A 27,215-nucleotide genomic window follows, 5' to 3' on the forward strand; every position below is an offset into this window, starting at 1 on the left:
GCACTTTCATTTTTAAATAGCTACACAGTAAAAACCTGATGCCAATCAGTACATGATAAAAACATACTGCAAAACTCAATAAAATATTTGCATACAAATGAAATATTTCCCTCATTTTTGTATGCTGTGATGAAAACAGTTTAATACTAGATTCAAATGTTCCATACAGATGAACTATAAGATAATTGATTATGGAAAGCTCCATAGTCAGTGAACATTAATACCATGTGGGATAATGAGGCATGGAGTAAAGAGCTCCACAGAACATAGAAGTTGAACAATGAGCCACCGATGCTTGAAAGGGTCAAACTGCATTTGCATATGTGCCACTGTCACTTTTAAGCATTGTATGACTCGCATGTTTCTATATTGATAACTTTGTCTGGTATCGGCAGTTGAATCATGTGGATGTGTCCTCTCCTGCCAGGAGACTGACTACCATGTGTCTCCACCATGCACCTCTCTGCTGCATTCCTCATATAAGAGATAGGTCCAGTCGTCTATATTTTTCATCCACTCCAGTCTTTGTCTTTCTCTTTTCCTCAACAGTTCCTTTGAGAAGTGTCCTTTGTAAGCAGTTATGTTCAAACTGCTTACAAAGTTTGAACATAACTTTGAATATGTTCAAAGTTATGTTCAAACTTTGTAACATAACTTTGAATATGTCCAAAGTTATGTTACTTTGGACATATTCAAAGTAGCTGACTTTTCTCTTTTTAATTTCTTTCATCAGGCTCCTGTTCATTTCGCCTACCATCTCTAGTACCTCTTCATTTGTTTTTTTGTCTTTCCATGATATCCTCATTATTCTTCACAGCATCAACATTTCAAAGGCCTCCAGTTTTTTCACACTCAGATTGGAGAGTGTCCATGTCGCTACTCCATATAATAATGTAGCCCATATGTAGCATTTGGAGATTCTTAGTCTTTTTTTCAGATTTAATTCTCTAGATGTTAGTAGATTTTTCATACTGTTGAAAGTTGACCTTGCAATTTCAATTCTTTTTCTAATTTCATCTTCTATCCTGCCATTCTCTGTGATCAAGTGTCCGAGGTATATGTATGTTTGTACCTGTTCTAATTTATTTCCTTTTATATTGATGCATATTTTTGGTATTTCCTTTTCTCTTGAAGTGATCATGATTTTTGTATTTTTAAATTTGAAACTGAGGCCATACTGTTCGCTGTACTTGAGGGTTTCATCTATAAGAGTTTTGAGGTCATATTTGTTTTCAGCTAGAAGAACCGTGTCATCTGCATATCTTAGGTTATTAATATTTCTGCCCCCTACAGTGATTCCTTTGAGGTTACTAATTTTATTAAATATTTCTTCTGTGTACAGGTTAAAGAGAATCGGAGACGAGACACAGCCTTGTCTCGCACCTTTCTGAACTGGGAATTTTCTGAGGTTTCTCTATTTATTCTCAAAGATGAAGTCTGTTCCCAGTAAAGATTAGTTAATTAGTGGATGTGTAGGCACTGCAATAAGGTCATTCTGAATGACTTGGAAACATTGTGTCATAAATGAGTGGCAGTTTATGTGTTAAACTTCCTTTGACACAATCATTGTGCTATTATATACGAAGTATTGGATAAATGAATAAAGTAGAATTGAAATGGATGAATAGTGAAATTAGGAGAAAGTTGTGACAGAGGAGATTTAAGATAGTGTTGAATAAATACAAAATGCAGGCTAGAAAAGTTGAGGCTAGTTAGGCCAAAATCAAAAGAATTCTGCTTTGTAGCAAGCAGTAGAAAGAATAATTACAGATGACAAACACTGGATCAGTACTCATTTCATACTGGTGTGGAAGATACTGTGCAATGCCCAGAAGGAAGGAAAAAGCTAGAGAAACCAGAAATGAAAGAATCGGAGATCACCATATATTTTTAGCTGTGTCCATGACCTGATTATTTAACGAGGCTTGCAATTTGCAAGGAGGCCTGAGGGCAAGAAAGAAGGTAAAAGAGCGCTACTGTGCAAGTCTGATACTAGGAAAGATGTTAATTAAAGACTAATCCTCATGAGCTTAAAGGTTCAGAAAATTTCATTAGTCATTATTAGACTAGTCTGTCTGTCTTCATTTTTGGAATATTGAAAAGAGTCCGTGCAGTTAGTCTAGTGGCTGTGCACTTCACAACCATATGCCTGGGGAAGGAGTGTCCTAGGTTCGATTCCCGTAAGAGACGCGAGGAGCTGAAGGATCTTCCTCAGCCATAGCCAAGTTAGTTGGTCTTGGGCATGGACAGTAGGGTTTTTTCCCTAGTTTATCATGGGGTTTTTCATCCCGCAAAGCAGACAAACTGGCCTTGAGAACTCAACACTACAGACATAGGATACACCGGGGCGTAGGGCTGACCACCTTATCCTGTGAACGGGTTGAGGTCCGATGATTAATAAACTCTCGACACCGCAAGGTAAAAGAAGGAAAAAGGGAGATGAGGTATTGAAAAGATTATGACAAGAATACAGGATTGGGTTCATAAACATAGGATTCTCTAAAATGTTTTTGTTTATATTATTGATTTTGTTTTAGCTGTCTACTTGCAAAGTAATGAATCGGTTGGATAAGGGAAATTCATACTATGATATTCAAGGATTTTGCAAAAATGTTGTACAAAATACGATATCACGAGCTGTGGAAGATGGTGATAGATAAGAGATTAGTTAAGTGGTTAGATTTGGCTCTGAACAATACCATCAAATTGTGTGTGTGTGAGAGAGAGAGAGAGAGAGAGCATTCCAGAAAAGAAGCATGACCAGTGCCCCCCCCCCCCCCCCATAATGGATGCTAGTCTGGTTAGTGAGTGGTTAGCATATCCACTCTCCAACCTGTAGGCTGTGGGAGTGAATTTCATTACCTGGTAAAACCATTGCCATGCTTATTGGAGGCCTGAAGTGGCTTGCAAAAGTTTCATATTTCAAAGACTAAAAATACAAAACAAAATAGAAAAACAATCTTAGCCTACCCACAGTATAAATGCATTATAGATCACAGTTTCTGTGATCCAATCCCCCAAAATGTCTTTAATCACACAAACTGGAGAGAGTGAAGGGACAAGTGGCTAAGGCACTTGTCTCTGGATTCTTGAATGTTGATTATAAGAAGTCGAGGGAATATAAATTGCAGTGTTTAGTGAATAAGTAGAAGAGAGCAAATATAATAGAGGCATTTATGTTGGTAAGGGGATTTTACAGTATTAATACAAAAAGGATTATACAGAGCAGAGGGTGTGAGGGAAGGAGAATGAGAAGCATCCTTGGAAATTTTGTAAAGATATAGTAAAGTGAGAGAGATTGAAGAGTATATTTTTTAAATAGAAAGCTGTGGGTAAGTGGAAGTCATTGTTCACTAATATATCTACTGTATGTAATACAGTAGATATATTAGCAAGTAATTCTAATCATGTTGAGCCTATTGACTCCATGGAGACTAATAATGATATTAATATTGAAAATTTAGGTTTTAAACTTTTAAGACTTCTGTATCTGGTGCACTTAGGAGAACTGTATGCTTAAAATTTCATGGCAGCCTCAATCAGAGAAATTTCTTCATCAATTCTGCAAGGCATGCCATTAGCTATGTTGTGTGTGTGTGAGAGAGAATATTTACATTTCCAAGTTGATGCAGCATCTTCTGGTACTATCAGTGTGCAATCTTCTTAATCTTCAATTAAAATTTTCATGATTCAAAATTAATTGTGATTGATTCTTTACTTAATCAATTTGTTGCATGATATGAGTTGAGTTTGACGTTCTGTTTATGTAATTTTGCTGAAAACTAATTACATATACACTGGTGTCCAAAGGCTAAGGACAAGCTAAATTTTTATCTGTATATGAAAATATTTTTCATGATTGCAGCCAAATGTGGACGTAAATTTATTGCAGCATACCAATAACTTATATTACACAAAAAATGTGTTATAAATTTTGTACCAATTGCAATACATTTTTGGCAAACATTGCAAATTTCAAATTTCTTAAGGGCATAGTTAAGGAATTAATGTACAGAGCTTACAGAAAACTGTGGAGAGGCATTTCAGTATGGAATATGACCACCTCAAACTGCAATGCAGCTCTCACAATGTCGCATGCTAAGCACCAGGTGTCCTTGAGGCAAGCTGGCCCACTCCTTCAGAGTAAGGATAGTGTTTTCTCTGCTCTATGTTTTCTGGAGGGGAATTTCAAACATCGATGCATCTCCCTATTTCATTTGATATCCTCTGTCTCCACTGCTTGTGTATGATGTGATGTGACCAGTCATAGTTCATTTTTCCAGCACTTGTAGCTCAGTGCATCGATTAAACATAATGCCTTTTCACACCATGAACCAAGCCACCATATCTATCCCCTTTCAAGAACATTCTCACGATGGTAAGCAATACCACTTTCATGCCAGATCAAGTGCATCTAGAATCAGAAGAAAGACTAAAACGACTCTCATCTGTAAAGAGTACATTAGCTTATTGTTGTCTTGTCCAATTGTTATGGATACAACACCACTGAAAATGTGCACCATGATGAGCTGTGAATAAAGGACGCATATGTTTTGCCATAGTTTATTGAGATATCTGCTTACTTGTGCTTGAATGGAGTCAACTTCCAAGTTGACATGCCATTGTGTGTCAGTTACGTATTGCTGTTATAACCAAAAATCTGTCTTCGTGCTCCATGTTTAGAGCAAGAGCGACCTCCTAGCAAACGTCTAGAACACACATTCCATTGGTTTGAAATGCTGTCCAGAGGCTAGATACAACACTATGTGAGATTCCAAACTCTGGCTATATCAGTAATTCTGTGACCTTGTTTAAGCTTTTCAATAATTCTTCTCCAGGTGAAATCATCTGGATGCGCTTAGAGACAGTGTACGAGACATCCAAATTTGTAACTTTATTCCTTCACAAAAAGAGCTTCTTTCAAACACAATTCTCTTAGTGCAGTCTTTTATCCTGTTTGTGTGAACCCTTTGTGTGCAATTCAAAAATTTGAATGTGTAACCACTTTCTACTTGAAATTATCAGTTATACAAATTGCCACAAGCTGATTTATCTTAATTTACTTTTGTAATCTTCGGAAATGGTGTTTGTCCTTTGGTTTTGGACACCGGTGTATAATGAAAAATGTTATTTATACACACATATAAGTCTAATTCACTTTTACATGACATACGTAATGAAAAAATTATATACTCAGTGTTTTGATTTCTCTTGTTAGCGGAAGTGAAGCGTGTGGGAGATACCGTACTGGGTATGGCTACTCAATGTGTTCAAGCAAAAAATGTTAACAAAACATCTCCTCAAACATTATCAAATCTCTGTTTGAAAATAAATGTAAAATTAGGAGGAATAAATAGCATCTTGGTTCCCAGTATCAGGTAAGATTATCATAAGTAAATCACAGTGAATGCTGTATAGCAAGTTTTTAAAACTTGATTCTCTTTCCCAAACTAATGTTGTATTATGATAAATGTTGTTTCTTTCTGTTTCATCTTCTTCTTTCTTTGCACAAAATAGTTTTTATCATTCATGCATGCTAGAATGAGTGAAATCATATTTAATTAGATAAGATGGGAGTTGTAATCAGCCAGTTATTCACTGCATCTTAGATTGATGCTGGTAATTTATAATAGAGAAAATATTGTAAACTTGTTGATTTTGGTAAATGTTAGGAACAGCTTGCAGAATCACTAACCTGATATTGTAAATGTACTTGAGCATTTTTTGGTAACAGATTAAACATTCCAGGCACTGACATAACTGGCATAGCTGGTTATGTAGATGTGTTATTCTCTAGCTACATACATACTTAATTACAATTGAGCTTGTAATTGTGCTCTTCCACTAACAAGAAATAATGCCAAATAATCATCAGTTCATTAACCAACAATGATAAAATATATATCTTATATCAAATCTCTCAGCACAGAATGTCACAATACCTGAAATTCTTTGCTTCTCACTCAGCATGAACATTTCCCCACTGCAACTTTTGTTTATTTCATTTATAAATTTATGTCTAATATCCATAGTCTGTTGTGGCGATCAGTTAACTGTTCAGTTTTATTGGGTTTACAAGGCTGAAATGTCCTCTTGCCATCATGTGAGACTGACTACTGCATTCAGTTGAAAAGCACTTATAAATGATCTCTTGCCCTAGGTGGGATTCAAATCCTGATGTATCCTTCAAAGGCCATGCTGTTCTTTTTTATCTGTACTATTTTTTCATCCGTGTTGACACCTATCATGAGTATCCTTAATTTACTGTAATGAAGTAACCAGTATATCCCCCATTCAAGTGTGTAGTAAATCCATAGGCAGACTACATGTGGCTGAACATGATGGCATTGCAGCAGAAGGCTTCTACTGCACTTTCAAATAATACTGCAGCTGTGTGTACTCTGCAAGTAGTTCCCAAGTAAGAGCAGTGTGCAGGGGGATACTGTTGATTCTTTTATCCCTGTACATCTCTGTATTAACTTTCTAGCATTATCAAATCAAAAATGTGTGCTATCTCCACGTTTTTGATTTGGTAATATGCATCATGTTGGGAAGGAAAGTGGCATTAAACCTGATATCAGGATTGGAAGTATTAAATCTCAACTCTCTGCTCTGTGGAGATGATGTTATACACTTAATCCAGTAAAACTTTTTAGGATCCCTTAACTAGCTTGAATAATGCCATAACAAATTTAACATGAAAATCGGCAATAAAAAGGCCAAGGTTTATGAAATATGCAAGAACATCGAAACCATCAAACTTCAAAAATCTCTTTTAATAAATTTAAAGAGATCACTCATGGATCAAAGGTTATTCGAAGGAAACCTTCACGTTACCTTTAACGAATGCTAACTAGGATGACCTAATGTGAAATTCTTGCCTTAATGTGGTGCACCCTGTTAGTAGATATCCAGTGAATACCGAGAATCAGCTGGAAGTTTGGGACCTAAGCCATCCAAATTGAATTCTGTAGTGACTTAAATCAGAACCGAACATTATGGTACAGTAAGGTGAAATTTCATGGCAGCTGGTGCTTCACTTCATTAAACAAGTCTCCTTTTCACTGTTTTCATCAAGGAAGTAGGGTGAGTGGTAAAAAAAAAAAAGTCAGCATCATGAACAGTATTCAGGATTGGCAGCATCAGTATAAGAATATTTGGAATCAATGGGGGGGGAGTTGAACTGGCACAACAAGAACCAGAGAAGTAACATATGGTCATAATTGTATTACTGCGACAAATTGAAACAGGTGAGATCCTGTAAAAAAATAAAAATATAGGATGTTATATTTGGACAATAGTGATCAAGCAAACATGAAGATAAACTTCTTGATTGGCAGGCAGTTTCAACTAGAGTTGCATAGGCAAATTTCAAAACAGGGAATTTAACAGTGAAAATTCTTTGAACCTGTAGTCCCACAGCAGGGTCTTCTAAGAAAGAAGTGGAGATATTTTTCAAATCCAGAAAGGCTGGTCCTTTTTTCAGATCTAAACAGGAAATGAAACTTAGCATATAAAAATGTTTTAGGAAACTTTGGAGAACAGGGCAAAGATAATAAGTGCCTGTTAGATTTCTGTTCAGAACACTGTCCAGTCATACACTAATGCTATATTTCCACATAAAGATGTACACAAATTCACGCGGGGAAAAAAATCTTGATATCTTAACCCTAGTTCAGGATACAAGCATATACAGTAATTTGAAATCAGAAATGATCACTTAGTTTTGAGTAAGATGAGGAGTGAATATCTTACTGAAAATAATGTGTGTGTGAAATTTTAATAGGAATCAAAGTCAAGCTGCTGTTGGATGCAGACATTAGATTCAAATGTGCACGTATTATTCAAAGAAAAAATGAAAGAGTTTGAAAACAAAAACTAACCTTGGAGTTGGTGGCAAACTGATGAAAACATTCATTTAGCTCCAGATGCTGAAGTTGCCTGCAAGAATTTTTTTTTAAAAAAATCAGAATATTGAAGTTAGACGCAGTCAAAGAAAACAAAAAAAGTGTAAGTTCCTGGTAAGTTACTGATATTTTGCTGGTGTTATATCCAAATGTCAACAAGTATGGCTGTATAAATTTACCAAAATTCTGGAAAATGGTCATTTTAAGATTAATTAATATTTGTTTTCTTTCTTTTTCCAACATAGATGGCACCTAATTAGGACTATAGTTCCTTTTGTTGTCCATTACAATTTTTTTAAACTAGTCTCACTGTTATACCATATTGTTATTTTGTGACAAACTGTTTTTGTGCTCTGAAGATGCTGAATATAATATCAGAAAATGAGTTAATAAATATTTTATTATCATTCTGTGTTGTCATCATTACTGTGAAAATAAATAACATTTAGACAAGGTAGTTTGCACTGACTTGTTTCTTTTTCTGTGTGCATATCTTGCAATAACAGCTCATCCTTCAGACTTGCAGGAATGCAGATAAGAAATCAAGGTTAGGGTCAGCATCCATAAGTTGTTTTCAACAGCTTGAAACAATGATTGAACTTCTGTTAAAGTTATGCCATTCATTGTCATCCATCACATGTGATTTTTGCTTTTTTATCACCACGTGTATCTTCCAAGGTTTTGCTCTGAAGACATAACTTTTTGCTTCTTTTTATCATTGCCACTCGTTATTTTACTTTTTCTTTTATCCATAATCAATGCTGAAGGATTTTTTAAATATAAAAATGTGTATATAAGGTAGTAGACAGTCAACACATAATTATTTAATGGCGGCTTTAACCACAATGCTTACTAGGTTCACGGTACATGTGTATGTATGTTGACTCTTTTGCCATTGTATTGGGAGCTGAGGCTGTTTACAAAGTCATGTGTCATTGGAAATGATAAAGCAACTTCCTGACAATAAAACACCATGTATAGTGAGGAATTCCTATACTCGTATTTTTTCATCTTTACTGAGATCTTTTGAATGTAAGGAACATAACAGAAAAAAAACACGTAGACATCTGGAAGTAACAGGAAAATCATAATAACATTTCACCTATTTGAGTTAAGGAAATAAATTCGGTCTGAAAGACAACTTGTAGATTTTCTTCAGTATAGAATCACCAGATCTCTTACTAATATATGATGAGAAAATGAAACCTTTATATTCTTTTTTTCATCAAAAGATATTTTGTTGAACAAGAATTTGATGGGATTCTTATGAAAGTTGGATTGGGTTGTTTTGATTTACAGCTATAGTAATTAAGACTATGATGCCACAATATTATATTTTGCATGTTTTTGTAGGATGATAAACCAGTTTCCAAAGAGGAAAAAATACTTCTGTCTCCATATGAGAAGGCTGATCCTTCAGTTTTTATTAAAGGTTCTTCAAATCCAGGCCTTTTCAACCAGAGGGCATCATTGATGCTTACTGAGTGTTCTTGTCCCTGGTCACTGTACTCATAGTGGAGTCCTTGCTCAATGCTTGTTTATGGTCCCAAGTCTATGCTTCTTCATGGTAGCATACCCTACAATGGTTGGGTCCTGTCCATCATCAAGATTAGAGAATAACTAATGATACATTTCACATATCTATTCAGTCTTTATGTCAAATCAGATGAATCGGCTCTCTCTCTCTCACACACACACACACTTTGACAGAAACAGTTGTCATTTAACTATGCCCTGAAAATAAAGCTGTGCCTAAGCATCCCACAGAAATAGTATTTCCTCCTCTCCCCACCCACACACACACACACATTGGAAAGTTCAATATTACACATGTGAGAATGTCATTCTTGTGTTTGGTATGCATGTTAAAAGCAATTATACAAGCTCCTGGAATGAATGTTGACAATATTGCTTTCATTGAACATAATAGTATTTTTCTAAGGAAGTCACATCATTGGGTCTACCTGCAGCTGTTTAATGTACACAGAGCAGAACACTGATTTTTTTATCTGTCTATACTTTGATTTGATTCAAGATCTGAGATCTCTTTTAGTTGTTTTCAGTCAGATACTACCTGAATGTAGTAACTATACTACTGAGCTGCATGTGCTGCTCGGTATGCTATTCAGCTTTCACTTGTATTCATTAAAGAAAACTGCATGATTTTACAGACACCTTTAGTTCTTCACAGGCCATTTTCTCTCACTGTGTACGTCCATCCACATTCCTTTGTGATGTTCAAAAATTATTGTATCAAACAAGAACTTTAATTTTGATATTCAATTCTGCTGGATATTCAGCCGCATTGAAATCAAAGGCAGTGAGACTGCAGATGCATCTGCTAGGTCAGCTTGCAATTTTTTCCAAATCAGTGGCATTATCTTGGTAGAAAGCACTGGCAATCTATATAGAAACAGAAGAGAAGAAAGGAAGTTGTACTTGTTAGACTCTGTATAGGTCAGTCATTTTATTCATTCTTATCTGTTGGGTCGGATGACCTGCCTATGTGTGAACAGTGTAATGCTGATCTTACCATATGTTGTGTTCTGATGAAGTGACATATACTTAGTTGCTCAGGTAGATCTTTGTCAGACTGACAAATCGTATGAAGTTTTAAACTTTTTACAAAAAATTTATATAAATGCATTTGTTCATAAATTCTGTTTATATGTAGATACAGCATTGCCCAATGTTTTTCTTAATTGTCCAGAGCAATATTTTCTTGTACATAACATGTTATTTATTTAGCTATTTAATTTTTATTATCTTGTATACTACTGTAATCTTTGTAATGCTGTAGTATGACTTTGGCTGTCTTTGTGACAATTAACCACAAACCAGCCAACCAACCTCTCTTGTCCTTACAGATCACACAAATATTCTATGACTGATTCAGTTATTTTTTTGCTTTTTTCCTCACCATTAGAGGGTGCAATAGCTGGAAAATGTCTTGCAGTCAAACACCATGGATCAGGAGCTGTAGGTCTTCCACCTTTAGGTGAATTACCTAATTCACCTAAAGGTAGAGTAACCTGAAATTGACCCTACTGAGGTTTTTCTCCTGGTTTTCACTAGAAACAGGTTGTATGCATTTATTACAGAGCAGATGAAAGAGAAGTTTTATATGCCATTTCTTCGATTTTCAGTTTCTGAGAAATTCATTTTTGTTATAATCTGACACATATAAGCAGGTTTTAAAAGTTTTTTGTCCTGTCTTTCTGTCAATGTTATCTGTATTGACCATAACATCCTTATGAAATAAAGTCAACATAAGCTCATCACAAATCATTAATTTATGTCCCATTTTTTAATTTTCTACAAAATTAAGGCAGACTTTTTCAATTTGCACTAACTTTCCCACATGCATTTGCTTTCTTTCAGCTTAGTATTTAAACAAATGTGGACTAGTATACCAATTATTACAAATAATGTCCCTTTATCGAAATATGGCTCGAATAGTGTTAGTACAACATTTCCAGATACACCAAAGCCATAGTTTACAACTTGTAGTAGAAGCAGTATACACAATGATGTCTAATATATAACCTGTCTCACAATCACAAAGGACATACTTTTATTCCCAAATGATGTCCCTTGGAAGGAATGAACTGCATAAAATTCTAGCTATGCTTCCAAACCACTTTCATCAATATGCAGGTTTCTAAATGAGTACAACACTTTGGCAAATTTTTTCCCCAAAAAGATCAGTCACACTTTGCAGCTTGTACTACTCTCTCTTAGGCTGTTTACTGTTATATATATATAAATTATTTTAACCTATGCCATCTATCATCCAAGAAAAAAAAATGCAGTCCCTGAAATGTGGTATTCATCAATTTCTTTATTTTGAACTTCTCTTTTACCTCAGTGTTTTTCGTGGCAAAATTCATTGATATTTATTAGTCTCAGTAGCAATTGTTTACATGATCTCATCCAAAAAAGCATTTGTGTCTTCACTGAGACTGCAGTTATTGCTGAAGCCACATTTACTTGCATCAGAATGAGATTGCTTCTTTTCAGAAATACCCGTTTTTCCAGTCAATTAAGTTTTTTTTTAAACTTCGTCAGTTTCATTATTAGAGTATAGTAAAGCACTATCATCTGAATTTATTTAGAAGTATAACATCGTCTGCATAAAGCAATGAGCTGACATTAACATCTCCAATTTTGATATCGTGTTTAATACCAGTTTCTTTCATAATATGATCCATATAGATTATGAATAACAGAGGGGATAATGTACATCCTTGTCTCACACCAGATTTAACATTAAACCTTCTTCCTGTACATCCTTCAATTCTAACTGCCGACTTACAACTCAAATACAGACTAAGTATTGCTTGTTATAATGCCCCATTGACACCATATAACTGTAGCGTATTGAATAGCTTCTCTCTTGACACCTCATATACCTTTTCCACATTGGCAAAACTTAAATACAGATCTTTGTTATATTCCCATGCTTTCTCGACTATTTGTCGTAAAGTGAAGATCTGATCCTGACAGCCTCTATTAGGCCTGAATCCAGCTTGTTCTTCACCAAGCTTTTCTTCCACAATTCTTCTCAACCATTTCTCAGGTATACTTGCATAGATCTTGCCAGGAACACTCAGTAGGGAAATACTTCTGTAATTCTCACATTGTTTTTTTCCCTTTTTATATATGGGCACTAATAGAGCCCTACTCCAATCATCGGGAATTCGTCCCTCTGTCCAGGCTTTCTGAACTATGCTGTGCAGCCACTGTAAGACTTTTATACCAGCATTTCTGGTCAAATATCATCTACTCCTGCTGACTTTCCATATTTCAAGCCTTTGATGGCTTTGTCTACTTCAAGTATGGATATGTATTCCTGACTGCATGCCTGGGCAGTGTTTTTTACCACTGTGCTGTCATCATTGCTTGTTTCATTTAGCAGTTTTTCAAAGTAATTACTCCATACTTCAAGGATATCTTTTTCTCCTGTTTTCATGTCACCTTTATCATCTCTAACTCCTTTTACAGCACTCTTTCCTCCATTTCTCAGCTTCTTCAACAACCTCCAGAATATCTTACCACCTTCTTGATATTTATTTTCTATGTTCTTGTCAAAGTCCTCCCATGACTTTTGTTTAGCTAGTTTTACACAATGTTTCGCTTTCTTACATTTGTTTCTGTATTCTCTAAGAGCAAAAGCTGACTTATTTGCCAAGAACTTTTGATATGATTTCTTCTTTTCCTTCACTGCCTCTTTAACTTCCTGTGTTCACAATGGAGTCCTGATTTTTCTATCCTTGCAGACAACCTCACCACATGCCTCTCTGGCTAAATCAATCAGGGTTTTTTCAAGGCTTGCCACTGAATCTCCAAGGTTTGGTTCCTGTTCTCAAACTCTTTCATTTTTTCTTGAATATTCTTTGTATATGCTAGTCTACAGTTCATATCTGAGAGCTGCTCAACTTTTATTCGCTTTAAAACTTTCTTACATGTTTTTCTTTTCAATATGAAATTGAATTTTATCCTGCTCAAGACTAAATAGTAGTCGCTTCCAATTTCAAATCCTCTGTACACTCTGGTGTCCTGCACCAGACAGAAAACATTACTATCAACAATAACATAGTCAATGAGACTTTTCTTAATCCTTGCCTCTTCTCTCCATGTGAATTTGTGCACATTTTTATGTTGGACCATGGTGTTAGTAATCACCAGTCCATGTCCTGAGCAGAAATCCAACAGATATTTGCCATTATTATTAGCTTTGCTCTTTTCTCCAAATTTTCCCAAAATATTTTTGTATGTCTGACAATCATTTCCTACTCTGTTATTTAGATCCCCAACAAGGACCAACTTTTCCTTTTTCATTGTGTCAGTTGCTTTTTCTAAAGCATCAAAAAATTCCTCCACTTTTACCTTAGTAGAACCTTCTGTGGGACCATAGGCACAAATAAGTCTGATTGTCCAGTTCCCCATTCTCATATTTACCCACATCACTCTACTTGAGACTGCCTGCCATTCAAGAAGATTAGCCTCATATTTTGTGTTGAATACTATGGCTACTCCTTCTTTTCCTTGATTGTCATTGCCTGAATATAACATTTTGTATTTATTGCTCAGAAAGATCTCACCAGTTTTTGTCTTTTTTGTTTCAGTCACCCCCTATTATGTCGATCTGGTACTTATCTAATTCCTCAGCTAGCTCCATTTCTTTGCCATTCAGGCTTCTTATGTTGATAGTATCGATCTTTAACTCTGGTGATGTTGAGTTGGGGTGTACTTTCAGATTTGTTCCAGTAGCTGACTTTTCACTGTTCGCCCTGGTTCCCTGGCGAAAACAATGGGGGCCTTTTTTAACCTGGTGATGCCCCAGCCGGCATGAAATTTTGTCATGTTGTACCATCATTTTTGAATTTTCTGATAAGAATTAATTTGTTGCAGAGCTGCGATCTAGAAGCACAGAGAGAGCTCATGTTTTTAATATCAATCCAGGTTCATCTTTAGATAACAGCACCTGCTATCTAAAGATGAACTTAAGATATTTTCAAAAGAATCTCTTTTACAAAACAATGAAGCAGACTTGGACTTGGTATCTACAATTCTTTCATTTAATAAATCTATTTTTTTTCTTGCGGTAGATATTATAAGCACGTTTAGTGCGAATCGATTCTTTGAACTCTTAAAAACTTAGGGATGACAGAGCGAAATTTGCATCTTTTCAGAAAAACTAACCTATTAATAAAAAGTTCAATTTTTACCTGAGTTTTTTCATAATCCTTGATATGATGTACATTAACCTCGTCAGAAGGTAGATATGTATTGTTGCAATTAGGATTGACTCGGGATGTATACATTTATAAGATTAAAATTTAACTGACTAGAACCCGAGAAAAAATAAAAAAAAACTTTAATAAATCACGACTAGTTTCATCGGTATTCCGACTTCTTCAAGTGAGTAAGAAATAACATAAGACATATTACTTAAATTAAGGGGATATTAAATCCCACATAGTTTTAAAACCGAATAAGAAACTCAGATTGAAATCAGAGAGTTTCTTGCCGAATATAGTAAACTATAAAGTATCGGCGACACTAGCGTTAGCCAATGCAAGTGATCCTAGTATGTAGTACAATACCAGGGCAACTCGTTGCAAAGGTGGGGAAAGTTCAGATCGCTATTCTTAGGTATTTTCCATAATGTAAAAACACATATCCTAGGAAATGTATGCTGTTATTACATTATGGAGGGAGGTCACTACCCAGACTGGTTTCAGCCTTTTTTTGAGGCTTCATCAGTGAGTAGCTAGACCTAATACCAAAGTGTATAGCGAAAAGAACTTATGTACTCTGCGAACGAGTTTTCCAAACAGGTGCAACCATTAAGTTACTTAAGTATAAAGAGCTAATAAGCTTCATTTCGGCAATGAAAACATTACTTAAATTAAGGGGATATTAAATCCCACATTGTTTTAAAACCGAATAAGAAACTCAAAGATTGAAATCAGAGAGTTTCTTGCCGAATATAGTAAACTATAAAGTATCGGCGACACTAGCGTTAGCCAATGCAAGTGATCCTAGTACGTAGTACAATACCAGGGCAACTCGTTGCAAAGGTGGGGAAAGTTCAGACATAAAAATAACAAGGTAAAAAACATGAACTTTCTAGCTTATTAAAAAGAAACAGAATAGTAACAGTCATATTTGAATAGGTGACCGTGTGCTGCTGTTGGCATGAGTAGAATGTGTGTGACAGCTAATTTTAGAGTGCCAGTATTGGATTACTGCGCTATGTGAATCAGGCAAATTGTAGCTTAGATTGTTGTTCAAGTGTGAAATGCCCAGAACTATTTCTTTTGATTCTATAATACGTCTTTCAAATTCATCCTTATATATGTATAAATTGAGCAAGATGTCTCACTTCCACAGAAGAAGACCTACAAACAGAGCTTAACTTCCTGAAAAACACCTTCTTAAATAATGGATATTCATCTCGTAACATCACTAAACATTGGAGACCACGCCAACAACCCCTCGACAAGAAGATGAATCCAACCCTATCACTCATATACAGTTACCATTTATCAGCTGTCTTGCCCCAAAACTATCTAGGATTATGAAAAAATTCAACATTAAGACAGACTATACTACTCTGCCAAAACTTCGTTCTTTTCTGAGTCGACCAAAACACAACCAACTGCATTTTCCTGGTGTTTATAAAGTTATGTGCGACTGTGGTCGACCTTATTTTGGCCAGACAGATAAATCTGTTTCACTTCGTCTTGAGGATCATAGACGTGACATCTCCTACAGTAGAGGCGAGCACCCTTTCCAGTCATGTGCTCTTCTCTGCAAACTCTAACCTCGAAGAATGGCAACACCAAGTTGATTGGGACCACACAACCAATTTATATATATGTAAAGATGAATTTGAAAGACTTATTATAGAATCAAAAGAAATAGTTCTGGACCCATCACACTTGAACAACAATCTAAGCTACAAATTGCCTGAATCACATAGCGTAGTAATCCAATACTGGTGCTCTAAAATTAGCTGTCACACATTCTTCTCATGCCAACAGTAGCACGTGGTCACCTATTCAAATATGACTGTTACTATTCTGTTTCTTTTTTATTAAGCTAGAAAGTCCATGTTTTTTACCTTGTTATTTTTATATGTCTTATGTTATTTCTTACTCACCTGAAGAAGTCGGAATACCGATGAAAATATATATATAGTGTGTAATTATGTTAAATGATGTATTAAATATAACATGTATAATGTTTTTATCCCTAATGGTTTGAAACTACTATTGTTGTTGTTGATTTTTATTAAAACTTTCACGTTAATTCTCATTTCTTAAACAGGAAGTAGTATCATATGCTATACAACAAATTTTATTTTTGTTTGCATATATTAATTTCATCACCAGAAATTAAATTTTTGGATGTAGAATAATAATTTGTTTCACAATTCTGAAAATATATATGTTTGCAGACCAAAAGTGTTCAGTGAGCCTGTGATATTTCTTGGTGCTGATGTAACACATCCTCCTGCCGGTGACAACAAGAAACCTTCCATTGCAGCTGTAAGCATATCTTCTTATACTGTAGCTAGTTTTAATGTTCTTGTAATCTACTCTATAATATAAAATGATAAGGCTTTTTTTGTAACGTGTTTTGTCAAGTTATCTGAAATGTTTTGAAAGTCAGGGCTACCCCGAGTGTCAAGTCATCAGAATTCAAGAACAGGCCTACCAGTCTGGAACGTGGGGGGGGGGGGGGGGGGGGGTGAATAAAAATTCATTCATTCTATCATTCAAAAGAACTTGAAAAATTGCATTATTGCTCTGGTATTTCAGCTGGATTTCAATAATTCATATTACGTCAGTTCATTATAATGCCATTTTTTCTTAGATGCATCACTTGTATAATTCCATGAACCTGTCTATATGGTCTCTCTCTCTCACACACACACACACACACACACACACACACACAGGCCTATATTTCATACTAATTCCAGACAAGCTGATTGGCCTACAATTCTAAGACTTAGTCTTATCACCCCTTTATAAAGCAGAACAATTTTGTCATCTTGAAGATACCAGTCATGACACCTGATGCTAACCTCTAGGATGAACCACGTGTGGCTGACCAATGTGAGCCCTTCTGCTGGATGTCTGTTCGTGGTTAATCCAGTCCTGGTACACTTTTGATACAGTGGTATGGGAGCAACCAAAAAATGCAGCTATTTCCAAAATGCCGGCATCTGCCCTCTGGGACCCCCCAACTATCTGCCTGCAGTAAAATTGGCTTACGTTGCCACATTTCCCCATTAGTGACAACCGTTTACTGAAGTGCAGAGAATAGGTGTGCCCATTTATAGTAGCCACATGTGGTTATTGTGCCAAATATGTAAATCAGGGTTATTATTCCTAATGCAGAGCTAACTCAGTGTGTGTATACACACACAAAGATCTATTGGCGTGATCTAGTGAGTGGGGGGGGAAACAAAAGAACATCAAAGCTATATCCTATTTATAACATTAGAGAACAAATTCATATAAATACTTTTAATACAGCAAAATTGGAGGCTTAATCAATAGTTTAACATAAGTGTTTGTTATATTACAGCTAAGATCCTAGATTATTACAATTGTAATTATAGTTAACCTTAAACCAAAAAGGTTATGTGGGTAGAATATGTGCCATATTCTACCCACATAACTTTTTTTTTAGACCACCATTATTGTTAAAATTAGGATTGCCGATAAGAATTTCACAGGCCGTTTTAAATTTATACTTGCACCATGTTTTGGTGCGATGTAAACAAGATGTGCCTTTCTAATGTAGATTATTTAGGGCATGATCAGAAACACCAGATTTATCATTTTTGTTATAAATAGGATATAGCTTTGTAGTTTTTTCACTAGAGGTTGGTCAGTAGAATAATGGTTGATCAAATCATTGTCACTTTGGCATACTGTTTGATATATGTCCATACTTCAAATGATGACCTTAATATGACGATCAAAACATGAGCAAATTAAAGTAATTATCCCTAGCATGGTTGTGGTCTCCATAATTTATTGAAATGAATGCTGATCATCATACAACACTAAAAGGAAAGGTTAAATTCATTACTATGCGTGTTGGAACACTGCTAGTTGTGTTCTAATATATCTGAAATTTGACTCTTTGGCCTTGATGGCACAACAATAAAAAGACAGACAGTGAAAATAGGCAGAAACATTAAAAACATCAAATTAAGCCACAATTATTAGTGAAGGTGCAAAGAGAGTAGAATTAGAAAAGCTGATATGGTAGGAAGTCAAAACCGAAAACTAGGCATATACAAGACAGAGCTCAAACCAATTTTAACTTATGGATCTGAAAGCTGGGTGAGAAATAAAACACTGATCAAAGACTAGACTGCAGATATGAGAGTTCTGAGAAAGATTAGGAGAGTGAACAGATGGCATCAGTGGCAGTACCATATTAAAAATGAGGACATTAGGATAGAACTTAACTTTATATTATATTATATTAAAACTTTCTAGAACTTAACTTTGTTAGCATTTGGGAATTAACAGACATAAACTCAAGTGATATGGTTGCTTAAAAAAATTGCAGAGGGAAGGTTAGCAAAACAGGTGTTCTTGTTCCATGATGTCAGAGGAAAAACTTACAGAAAGACCAAGATCTAGGTTTATTGACACAGTAAGACGTGCCCTAGGATTGAGAAATATAAGATTGATAATATTGGAGGCAGATAACAGATTGATTTAGAGGAAAATTGTCAATAGGAAGTTGGTAATGATGTAACTTTTTCATGTAGTACTATCACAATATCCTGTACACCACCTGAGGGTGCATGTCAAGAATTTGATGATAAACTTAATAAGTGACTAAATTTTTTTTTAGAAAAATATTTTTAATATATAATCCTGTACAGGCTTTTACAATGTATAAATTAGTAATGGGAATGAATGTTTCAATATTGTTTCCTTTTCTCCCCCTAGGTTGTTGGTAGCATGGATGCTCATCCCAGTCGATATGCAGCTACAGTTAGGGTCCAGCAGCACAGACAGGAAATAATTCAAGACCTTTCATCTATGGTTAAAGAATTGTTGATACAGTTTTATAAGTCAACACGGTTCAAACCAAATAGAATAATATTCTATAGAGATGGTGTTTCTGAAGGCCAATTTCACCAGGTGGTAATGCAGCATAAGGCATTTTCTTCATTATTTGTATATTTGTCCCTGATGTTGAAGAAGGACTGCTGATAAATTATATCTAATATTTTATATAAATATACTTTAATTTATATGTATCAAAAATTACAGTTTTGAACATCTATTCCTGTGTGAAATTCAATATTAGATTAGGATATAAATACATACATAGTCACTTTATATCACAGAATGGCATTTAATGCTACAGCTTATGTTGTCAAAGGAACTGTGTACAATTTCATGGATGCAGTACACTAATGAATTCTTTGGTGTCTTAGGTGTGAAATCAATTTCATTGTCCAGTGTAAAACCACTACCCTACTTATTAGAAGCCTGAAGTGGCTTGAAAAGTTTGGCATTTGGTTTCTGGATTAGGTAAAAATAATAAAGCCCGACCATGGTACTAACATAATATAGTATAGATTTAAAAAAAAAAAAAAAAAAAAAAAAAAAAAAAAAAAAAAAAAAAAAAAAAAAAAATTGATAATGCATGCTCTTTCTGATTATCATACAATCTTTACAGTTGTTTCTCATCATCTGTATAACTTCAGTTAAGAATCATTGTTTTATATTCAGATTTCAATAATAATATTTTTAGCATGCATAATATTCTGGTTTGGGCACATTTAGCCAGTTTTGATTTTTAGTTCAGGCATTTTGATGTAACTATCCTAATTTTTATTGTTTTGTTGATTGGCCAAAATCTGGAAGTTTACTTTATACTGTGGATTCTGAAAAAGGAAAGTGTGGTCCCATTTGCTCACCACATTAATTTAAGGTAATGCAGCCTTTTCATAATTTCATACTTGTTTCTTTCTTATATTTCTGCTATTATTTTATGCATTTGTACTTTTTCATGTTGTTTTGTGGCCTATATTTTTAGTTCCTACCAATCCCTTGTGTCCTGTACAGAGTCCTGCAATTTCCTTTGATTCCTCTCTCCCACATCCCCAACAACACACTCACATACCCACACGCACCATTTCCAAGAAAATCTTTTTTCCCTACCTTAAATTCACTTTAGTGAACCTTGAGCTATAAAACACTATTTTTCTGGTCCATCATCAAAATCTTGATATATACCCTCAAGGGGTGTACAGGATATGATAGTACTACATGAAAAATTTACATCATTACTAACTCCTATCTACAATTTTCCTCCAAATTAATCTGTTACCTGTCAAGACTCCAACATTATTATATCTTATATTTCTATCTTCTAAAGCACTTTTTACTGTATCAATCCACCTATATCTTGGCCTTCCTCTGGGTCTTTTTCCTACCAACCTGGCAGAAAACTCTTGTTTTGCTAATCTTTCCTCTCCCATTCTGCTTAAATGACCATACCACCTGAGATTAGCTCTGCTAACGCATTCCTGGATGCTGACAATATCAAGTTCTTTCCTAATATCCTCTTTTTTAATATGATATTGCTATTGATGCCATCTGTTCATGCCCCTAATCTTTCTCAGGACTCTCACATCTGCAGTCTCTAGTCTTTGGTGAAGTGTTTTACTTCTGACCCAGCTCTCAGATCCATAAGTTAAAATTGGTTTGGACACTGTCTTGTATACAGCTAATTTAGTGTTTTGACTAATTTCTCTCTTATTCCATATAAATTTATTCAGTTGACTTCCTACCATACCAGCATTGTCGATTCTGTTGTCTATTTCCATATTTAACTTACCATCTTTACTAAAAATCCTAAGTAGCTGAAACGTTTTACTTGTTCTATAAGTTCTCCATTTAAAATGCAGTTGATATTTTCAATATTTCTGCCTATTTTCATTGTCTTTGTCTTTTTAATGCTGGCCTTCATACCATATCTATTACAACAGTTATTCAATTAGTCAGGGAATTTTGCAGACTTGTAGCAGATTTATTTACAAGTATAACATTATCCACATAAAGCAAAGAGCTGAGATTAACACCCAATTTTGATATCAGGTTTAATACCACTTTCCTTCATAATGTGATCCATATAGATAATGAATAAGAGAGGAGATAATGTACATCCTTGTCTCACACCAGATTTAACATTAAACTATCTTCCTATAGTTTCTTCAATTCTAACTGCTGACTTACAACTCAAATAAAGACTAAGTATTGCTTGATATAATGCTCCATTAACACCATATAGCTGCAATGTATTGAATAGCTTCTCTCTTGGCACCTTGTCATATGCCTTTTCCAAATCTACAAAACTTAAATACAGATCTTTGTTATATTCCCATGCTTTCTCGACTATTTGTCGTAAAGTGAAGATCTGATCCTGACAGCCTCTATTTGGCCTGAATCCAGCTTGTTCTTCACCAAGCTTTTCTTCCACAATCCTTCTCAACTGTTTCTCAGGTATACTTGCATATATCTTACCAGGAATACTCAGTAATGAAATGCCTCGGTAATTCTTACATTTAGTTTTATTTCTCTTTTTATATATGGGTACTATGAGAGCTGCTCTCCAATAATCTGGAATTCGTCCCTCTGTCCAGGCCTTCTGACCTATGCAGTGCAGCCACTGCAAGACTTTTATACCTCCATACTTAAGCATTTCTGGTCAAATATCACCTACTCCTGCTGCTTTTCTACATTTCAGGCTTTTGATCGCTTTTTCTACTTCAACTATGGATATGTATTCCTGACTGAGTGTTTTTTACCACTGTGCTGTCATCACTGCTTATTTCATTTAGCAATTTTTCAAAGTAATTACTCCATACTTCAAGGATATTTTTTTCTCCTGTTTTCATGTCACCTTTATCATCTCTAATTCCTTTTACAGCATAGGAGGACTTGCCAAAGTCCTCCCATGACTTTTGTTTAGCCAGTTTTACACAGTGTTTAGCTGTCTTACATTTGTCTCTGTATTCTCTATGAGCACAAGCTGACTTATTTGCCAGGAACATTTGATATGCTTTCTTCTTTTCCTTCACTGCCTCTTTAACTTCCTGTGTCCACCATGGAGTTCTGATTTTTTTATCCTTGTACTCATTTCACCATGTGTCTCTCTGGCTAAATCAATCAATGTTTTCTTCAGGACTTGCCACTGAATTTCCAAGGTTTGGTTCCTGCTCTCAAACTCTTTCATTTTTTCTTAAATATATGTGTATTTTAGTCTACAGTTCACATCTGACAGCTGCTCAACTTTTATTTGCTTTAAAACTTTCTTACTTGTTCTTCTTTACAATTGAAATTCAATATTATCCTTCTCATGATTAAATGGTGATAACTTCTAATTTCAAATCCTCTGTACACTCTGGTGTCCTTCACCAGTGGGAAAACATCACTATCAACAATAACATAGCCAATGAGACTTTTCTTGTTCCTTGCCTCTTCTCTCCATGTGAATTTATGCACATTTTTATGTTGTAATATTGTGTTATTAATAACCGATCCATGTCCTGAGCAGAAATCCAACAGGTATTTGCCGTTATTCTCTAGTCCATAGTAGTTCAATATAGTGAGCATCTACTATGTATCTAATCTCTGCTACTTGCAATGAGACTGAATTGCATAGATTGTTCAGTTCCTTACTTCTGTGTCTTGTCTTTTCTTCTGCAGTTTCTACTGATCTTGCATCTCTCATTTGTAAATTAACATACCAAAATGTTATTTTAATACCATTCTGTCACTGATGCATGGCATATGTCCATTCTTATAATTTTTCCTCAGAACTGTTGTATCATCTCCAGCTTAATCATTTTATATCTAATATAATTCTGAAATTTATTCTAAATTGGTTTGAACACCACTGTATAATACTAATTTGTTTTGGTTGATTTTTTAAAATTTTATATTTGCCTTTTCTCACTAGTCTTACTATTTCTGTAGCATATTTCCACATTTAGTTTTGTCTTTTCAGCATAATTTGTGATTAAGTAGCTAAAATGTGAACATTCACTTGACAGTTGAAGGAATTGGTTTAATATTCCCTATTTTTGTCATCTCTTATTTGCAGTGTGTACAATAATTATTAACATGATAATACCAAACAATTAAGAATTCATTGCTAGTTTCCTATCAGCAGTTTTCTTCCAAATTGGTATATTATATATCAAATGTTTGGTTCTTATGTTTTGTTTCTAAGGCAAGATATAATAATAAAGGAACGCTTGCCCACTGGGATTCCTGCCTGGGCTTATTGCTAGTTATTTATTATGGTGTTTGCTATAATGAGTGTCGATTGTGATATCCCCCCCCCCTCCCCCCCACACACAGAAGGATGTAAAACCTACAGTACATCACTGCTCTGTTTTTGTTTTTTTTAACTCTATTGGTGTATTTGAATCTTGTTATTTTTCTGCATCTTTAGTCTCCCATTTTTACTGCATATATTTCTCACTAAAGTGATCATACTATCTCGGATTATTCTTAAGTATCCTTGAATGCTGATTTCAAATGCCTTTCTAATATCCTCATTTTTAATATAGTTTTGAAACTATCTTTCACTCCTTTCTGATTTGTGCTTATGCATAGACTTCACTGTGTAGGTATTCGAAACCAAATCTGACAGGGTGGTTGATCCTTATTCCCAAAGTGTCCTTTGTCAATATATTGCATGTACTTGTCCAGCCAGTTTGCATGTTTTAAGGAAGGAGGGGGGGGGGGGGAGTTCCCAGAAGAAAAAAGCCTACACTTCCATATGTGACTGGCTAACTCACCATTTGATTGAAAACACCTGCTAAAGTTCGTTCCTCATGTCATGGACAGGATTTGAACTGGTTTAGTGCTTTAGTTGACAAACTTGAATTTTCTCTTGTTCAAAATAAAAATCATCATATCAGTCTTAATGATGGTATTTTCTGTTGCCATATTTAATATAGTTTCTTCACTAATTTTTTTTTTTTTTTTTTTTTTTTAACTTCTTCATTATGTTCACCATAAAAAGCATGCCAACTTGATCTCTGAGTGCTAAATGAATTTCATCATCAGTGAATCTCTACTTTACTTATTGTTGGAGACTTTTTTTGCTATGTTTGATTGCAGAGCAGGCTTTCTGGTTATCTCTCTTTATACCCCCCCCCCTCTCCGCCATCTCTTACATATAGTGCATAGGTGACACTATTCAGGTACCAGTACATTATAACCTACACAGTATATGTACCTAACCTATTAATAACATGTCAGGAGGTTTGTCAGCCATCAACCGAAAAATTAGATTCTCTTTTGCCACTTACCCTTCCATATTGCACCTTGTGAGAATCCAGATGTAATATGCAGAGGATCATTACCAGTGCTGTACAATGGCTAGAAGACTGAATGCATTCTGTGGAAGATAGGATTATCATTGATGTCCATACTATATGCCCATACTCTCAATAATTCTATCGACTATGGATGGTGCCACAAATATGAAGAGCATTTGAAAAATAATGCTGTATACACACACACACACACACACACACAACATTTGGTCTGGGAGTGGCCTTGAAATATATTTAGTCTTACGTTAAAGATACCAAGTAATTTTATAAACTTGGTTTTAATCCTTTTTTCCAAGTAAGCAAACAGGCAAGTTTGTGCCTGAGCATAGTTCAGGACTAAGCCTGAATTATGTTCAGGTGCAAACTTGACTGACTTGTCTGTTTGCTTACTTGGGAAAAAGGATTAAAACCAAGTTTATAAAATTATTTGGTATCTTTAACGTATAGTATACCCAAGGCAAAAAACTTTCTACATATATTTAGTCTTATTTTCAGTTTTAGATTTCTGTAATTTAGTAGCTGTTCATCTAAATGCTGGTATGCAGGCCACAATTTTTGACCTTACTAGTTTCATAAACCATAGGACTTCCATTCTCGCAAGAAAGGTGTTACATTGACTGATTAAAAACGACTAGAAAATGACACGACATTACAAACTTCAAGAGTACAACAGAATGAAAACTAGTTATGTTTATGAAACATAATAGAACATGACATTTCCATTAAACGCACATTGTTGGATATAACTGGTTTTCAATCTGTAATACTCTTGAAGTTCTTATTGTTGTGTAATTACATTTTCTAGTTTTTTTAATCATTTAATGTAACTTTCTCCTGACAATGTAAAACCTGTGATTTACAAAACTAGTAGGTTTTTTTGTTTTGAATAAAGCAATTTACTCTTCAAATAATGTGGTCTACATACTGGCATTTAGATAATTAGTTTTGTATTGTTCCTTTATTTCCTCTGCTAAAGTTTAATATATAGTCCTTTACAATCCAAGTTGTATTATTTCTCCTGTTATTACATACACATTTGTTGAAGCATGCAAAATGTGAGTTTTATTAAAACTCAGCATCAAAGCAACTATATATATGCATACTGTATGCCTCTGGGTGCAAAGAATAAGATACAGCAATGGTAGAGTTCACATTAATGACCAGTGACAAACAATATGGCCAAAAAAGAACAGATGATGATTTCTATAAGCAGAAAGTTGAGTAGTTAATCTGAGAAAATCAGCGACTAAGTCAAAGATCACTTGTAGTGAAACTGAACATTGGATCATTGTTAATCGCTCGCATCATTACAGAATTGGGTTACAGTAAAGCATGCACATGTTGGACACCATGTTAGTTTACTGCCAAAGTGATTACCAAAGTTTACTACCAAATTGGATCCATCATTATTACTCCAAAAAACAAACATTCACTATAGTGAAAGAGATGGCAATAAATTTGCATAATTTTGTAAAGTTGTGTTCTTGCTTAATGAACAGCTATTGCTTTTACAATATGATGGTGCATGAGGTTGCATTCGAGTGGCATTCACTTCAACAGCTACATCCTCCTTACAGCCTGGACTCTGATCCATTAAATCAATGATTATTTTCAAAATTGAAGAGACATTCCAAGGGTATCCATTTTAAAATGCAAAACACATCAAAATTGAGGTTAAGAAAATGCATTAATAATTCGAACTTCACTTGTGAATTAACAGCCATACAAACACCTCTCAAATCAAGTAATAAACATTACAGAAGGAATAACCATCTACAGCGACTCAATATCTGCACTCGAGACATTAAAAAATGGAAAAACAAAACTTTCACAGGAAATTCATGAACTACTAACAACCTTAAATTTGAAAAATAAGAACTGCACATTGCAATGGATACCAGCCCATGTAAATATTGAAGACAATGAAAGAGCAGACAGACTAGCCAAAGAAGCAAGATACTTACCTCAAAGATTACACCCAGTATCACTAACTGATGCTAACTCTGTTGCCAAAATAAGATTGGTAAAACAAATTATCAAGAAGAAGAATGAAATTAATGAAAATGGAGAAATAACCACAATCATCACCAGACTAAGGTTGGAACATTTTAAAGGCATGAAAATTCAGGTAGATGGTAGTAGGAGTTATAAAACATGCAAAAACTGTCCGAACTAACACCTGTTCACATTTATCCTTGTCCAGCAATTGCTGCTGCTCTACAGAAAATTGACAATATCCCTAGAGAAAAGCTCTACTCCATCAAAGTTCAACAGATTGCCAAAGCATTTCTACAGATCCACATCATATCTAGAAGCTTTTCAATGGACTCGACAACAACAAAGTAGACTTCAACCATCTTTTGTTTTTTCACTGACATCACTTTTTGGATAGGGAA

The 27,215-nt window shown here is 34.9% G+C and overlaps 1 protein-coding gene across 1 annotated transcript in view; it reads left to right on the forward strand.

The window, feature by feature from the left end:
* The window catches only part of LOC150107437 (protein argonaute-2-like), a 218,859-nt gene that overhangs the window by 133,543 nt on the left and 58,101 nt on the right, over positions 1 to 27,215 (forward strand). Inside the window, exons 14-16 of the mRNA XM_090392096.1 lie at positions 5,219 to 5,378; positions 16,876 to 16,966; positions 19,403 to 19,600. Coding sequence (XP_090248222.1) covers positions 5,219 to 5,378; positions 16,876 to 16,966; positions 19,403 to 19,600 — 449 coding nt within the window. The remainder of the gene's footprint in view (positions 1 to 5,218; positions 5,379 to 16,875; positions 16,967 to 19,402; positions 19,601 to 27,215) is intronic.

This window comes from Typopeltis vanoorti, chromosome 4 (genome assembly GCF_054136105.1).
Source record: "Typopeltis vanoorti isolate ZY-2024b chromosome 4, IOZ_Tvanoo_1.0, whole genome shotgun sequence".
NCBI lineage: Eukaryota > Metazoa > Arthropoda > Arachnida > Uropygi > Thelyphonidae > Typopeltis > Typopeltis vanoorti.